This window comes from Loa loa (genome assembly GCF_000183805.2).
Source record: "Loa loa unplaced genomic scaffold supercont3.971, whole genome shotgun sequence".
Taxonomy (NCBI): domain Eukaryota; kingdom Metazoa; phylum Nematoda; class Chromadorea; order Rhabditida; family Onchocercidae; genus Loa; species Loa loa.
This window is the reverse complement of record NW_018109151.1, coordinates 1-3,800: the sequence shown is the minus strand read 5'-3', so window position 1 is coordinate 3,800 and position 3,800 is coordinate 1. Positions and strand designations below refer to the sequence as shown.

Below are 3,800 nucleotides of genomic sequence, written 5' to 3'. Positions count from 1 at the left end.
GTAAACATATAATTATAAGGAGCGGAAACATAACCGCTTTATCCACAAAAAAGTCTATTGACCGTAAAAAGAAATGAAAATCTGTTAATAAAATGTTAAGTTTTTCAAACTTTCACCACTTATTAGCTTTTCCATTTCACCTTTCCATGTTTTATAAATGTCATTAAGCATTTATCACTGATTATTCTTAATATGGCTCCCATATTCGGCATATTTCCATCCCTATGTTAAAAGATCATTGATTTAGCAGCAGCAGATCGAAGAATGAAAGCGAGAATTTGTAAGAACAATTGCATCTCGAGATGGTAGTGATTTTTTTTCAATCGGATCCGAATTTTGTTATCGTGAAAGATTTTTTAGTGTTACGGATAAATCTGATAATATTTTGTTGTAGAAAATCGGCAAAAATATTCACAAAACCTAATAAAAAAAAAGAAAACGTGAATCACATTTCTAATTTGACATAATTTTGGTATCGCAATTCTACATTCTCTGATGTTATGGCTTTGGTCCATACAAACCAATGAATTGTGATCATCATCCTTTATCACTTGGACACTTACAATTCTCTTGACTTCACTTTATTAAATCAAGAGAGCTTCCCGCAAATAGAAACGATTTCTCATCAAAAATAAACAATCTTCCATCTTCACTGTGCCACAATCCATCAGTATTGCTGCAGTCATTGTGTAGAAATAATTATGCAAATTACTTCCAGAACCGAGTGATACCGGCAAATAAAACTTAAAAGAATTATAAAATGAATGTTCTCGAAAAGATTAGTTCTGTAGAAAATGAACATACACCCTTCTACTTTTATTGTCGACATTAATCGGCCATCTTCCCTGAACTCATCAGCTTTATAATCGGTGATAACCTCTGCAACTGAAATTTATGCTACGGCTAATCTGATAACAGTAATTGAACAAGGAGAGATCTTTGAGATTTGGAATGGTTATTACTATCTTCTAAACTTATCAACCCATAACAATAGGAAAATGTGTTTTGTACTTTTCTGTATTCCTTCCCGCCAAAGCAGTAGAATAACAAAGTAACTCTCGATGTTTCGACCGCAAAAATAACATCGGCTGATGGAAGTACCACTGAAATTACTTCTGCCATCTAATAATATTTTATGAGAATCCCAAATGAAACGGCTGAAATGATGCAGGATGTAATACTTAAGCAGCAGACGTCCGAAACTTTTTTTTGGGAGAAAGCATCTCTCCTTAAATGTAACTTTCCCTGGATGGAAAATAATAAGAACCGATAGTCCAATTTGTTTATGTTTCTATTTCTGACACAAATGCAAATTTATTTAATTCAATGGAAGGCTTCCAGTGAAACAAAATATTCTGTTAATCCCAATTTCTGTAGAAAAACAGTATTATTACAGAAAAACAGTATTATATTTGCGGCAGTATTATTCACTTTTTTGCATAAGCTATATGAAATGCCTTCTGTTTTACAATGTATTACTATTCAGTGCAAAATAGAAAAAGATTAATTTCGATTTTTCCTGAAAATTTCTGACCTTTGATTGATTCGATATTTTTACTACAAAATCACAAACTGCTTTTCTCCTCACCAAATTCGTTTCTACAATTTCTTCTACTCATTTCATAATCTTGATTAGTCATAGTAGCTAAAAGAGTCTATCCATCACTGAAGCAACTGAATTTGGGTCTAAATCTTTACTAATCATTTACCGTCGTTACTCATCAAAAGGAACATACAATAAAGTGAAGAAATTTATTTTATTAATTACTCGGGAAAGATTGCATCCTTTAACAAACAGATTTACTACACATCCAAAATGATGGATCCATTCTCTCAAACTTCTAAGAATTCGAAATCCATTTATGATGGTGAAAAAATTTGACAAATTCGTGAGACTATTCGAATCACTGAGTAAATTTTTAATTTACAGCTACTGATAGCAATGCACTTCGAATATTTTGCTGTCCTTACGTTCGTCGTAATATCATCCAACATTGCATCAGCGACAGGTACACTTTTTGAATTTTCAAAATTTAAAATTTAACTGAACTATTTTGAAGTAGTACACTGTGCATATTAGGAAATTTGAATGAATTTATACTTCCTGTTCAAATATGTAAAGAACAGGAAATTTAGTGATGAATTAATTGAAATTTCAGGAGGAACAGATGAGGAAGGACCCAGTGCTCCTAAAAAAAGAAAGATTGAAATTAAATGTCGCTGTCCCAACGATAAAGTAAACCATGTTTTTGGAGAAGTGGGAAATCAAATTGCTGGTTACCTACCTACCGGTGATTTAAAAAATATGGCGTGAGCACTCTTCTTTCACTTATATATTATCACATTACATTTAGTCCCTAAGGTGGAAAAATCATATCCGCCAAATTTGATGATTTCAATTACTAATAACTGTAGGAGATAAGGGAAATTCAAATGAGTTAATTAGTTATAATGAATTGATTGGTAATAATAATAATGGATTATTCTTTCATATCACCTTACAGCAAAATCCCCGAGATGTCTGAATGTGCAAACTATGAGTTGAACCATCGAAATAGAATATTATATTACCGGGACAATAAAATAACACCGCCATATTTGAAGAAGGCTTTGGAACTCGTATCTAAGATGAATTTCACCGATTTTCGGGCATGTTTCATTCTTTGTTTCCGTCAGGAATAATAATTTGCTAAAAATCAGAAAGAACTTATGAGAGACGAAGATTTGATGACGTAATGATGCAAATTCAAACTTTAGGAGCGATTACCCTTCACGATGCATCATTGGACACCAGGTCAAGCTATTTTGTTTGGTGAAGAAAAATCAATCAATACAAGTTCCGGTTATTCAGCAATGATGTTCGCGTCTCACAAAGATCATCTAGAAATAGGCGGGAAATCCATAGTTGGTTAGAAAATTTTAATGGATTTTTGCATCATAAACTTACTGCAATTAATTGAAAAATTGCAATGAACCATTATTAAACAAACAAATAGTTCTAATTATATGATTTCAGCAAGTACCGCTTTTTACCCCGTTGAAATAAAAGAAATTTCAATGAACGGAGTAATTATTCCCTACGATTTGTGGTCATTCTCTTCCGAGGAAAGTTGTTTCTGGAGCACGGACTTCGAGTTGGTATCTTTTATACTAACAGAAGCAAACTGTAATCATTGTCAAATTATGCCGAAGTCATCCAATGTTGAGATTTAATCGTTTTTGGTACAAATACTGCGGTGATTTCCATTCCAAACCTTGCATCAATTAAAAGTGACAGTCGAATGGTCATAATAGTTGAATGGTAATGATAATGAAGTGATACTTGGGTGATAATGAAATCTCTCTGTTTCTAAATGTACTAAGATTTGTAAGCAGAAGGCATAATAGCGGAAACAATTTAATTAAGGAATGCAATTAGAATTAGAATTGAGCCAATATACCAAGAGTGTAATTCATTCCGCCCCGAAAGATCAATACAAAACTCTACTAAATATTTAATATTCAATGGGCATATTAATCATTGTCATGTTTGTCCTTAACTGCAACAGTTTCTTCGGTAATTGGAGAAAAACAAAACGATATTTATTTGTCAGTCTCCTGAAATGGCATCATGTGAGTTAATTAAAGCTTAATGCATCAGTATGCAACACCCCGAAGTATTATGTTTATAGTGAATTGAATTCTCTATAGGATTTCATTTCTAGAGCTTTGAAAGTACGATCTTCGGAACCTAATGAAATAATCATGAATCCCAGGGTCCTGTGGTATTGGCCATTGTGATTAGTAACGATCTCAAATAT

General features: G+C 32.7%; 1 protein-coding gene across 1 annotated transcript; it reads left to right on the top strand.

Moving 5' to 3' along the window:
• Positions 1–1,921: 1,921 nt before the first annotated feature.
• Positions 1,922–3,800, top strand: LOAG_13449 (hypothetical protein; the record flags this gene model as incomplete). Its single annotated transcript, XM_020448686.1, has 6 exons — positions 1,922–2,009; positions 2,160–2,310; positions 2,505–2,649; positions 2,758–2,908; positions 3,017–3,138; positions 3,756–3,800. Coding segments are annotated over exons 1-6 (681 nt in total), but the record flags the coding sequence as incomplete, so codon positions are not given.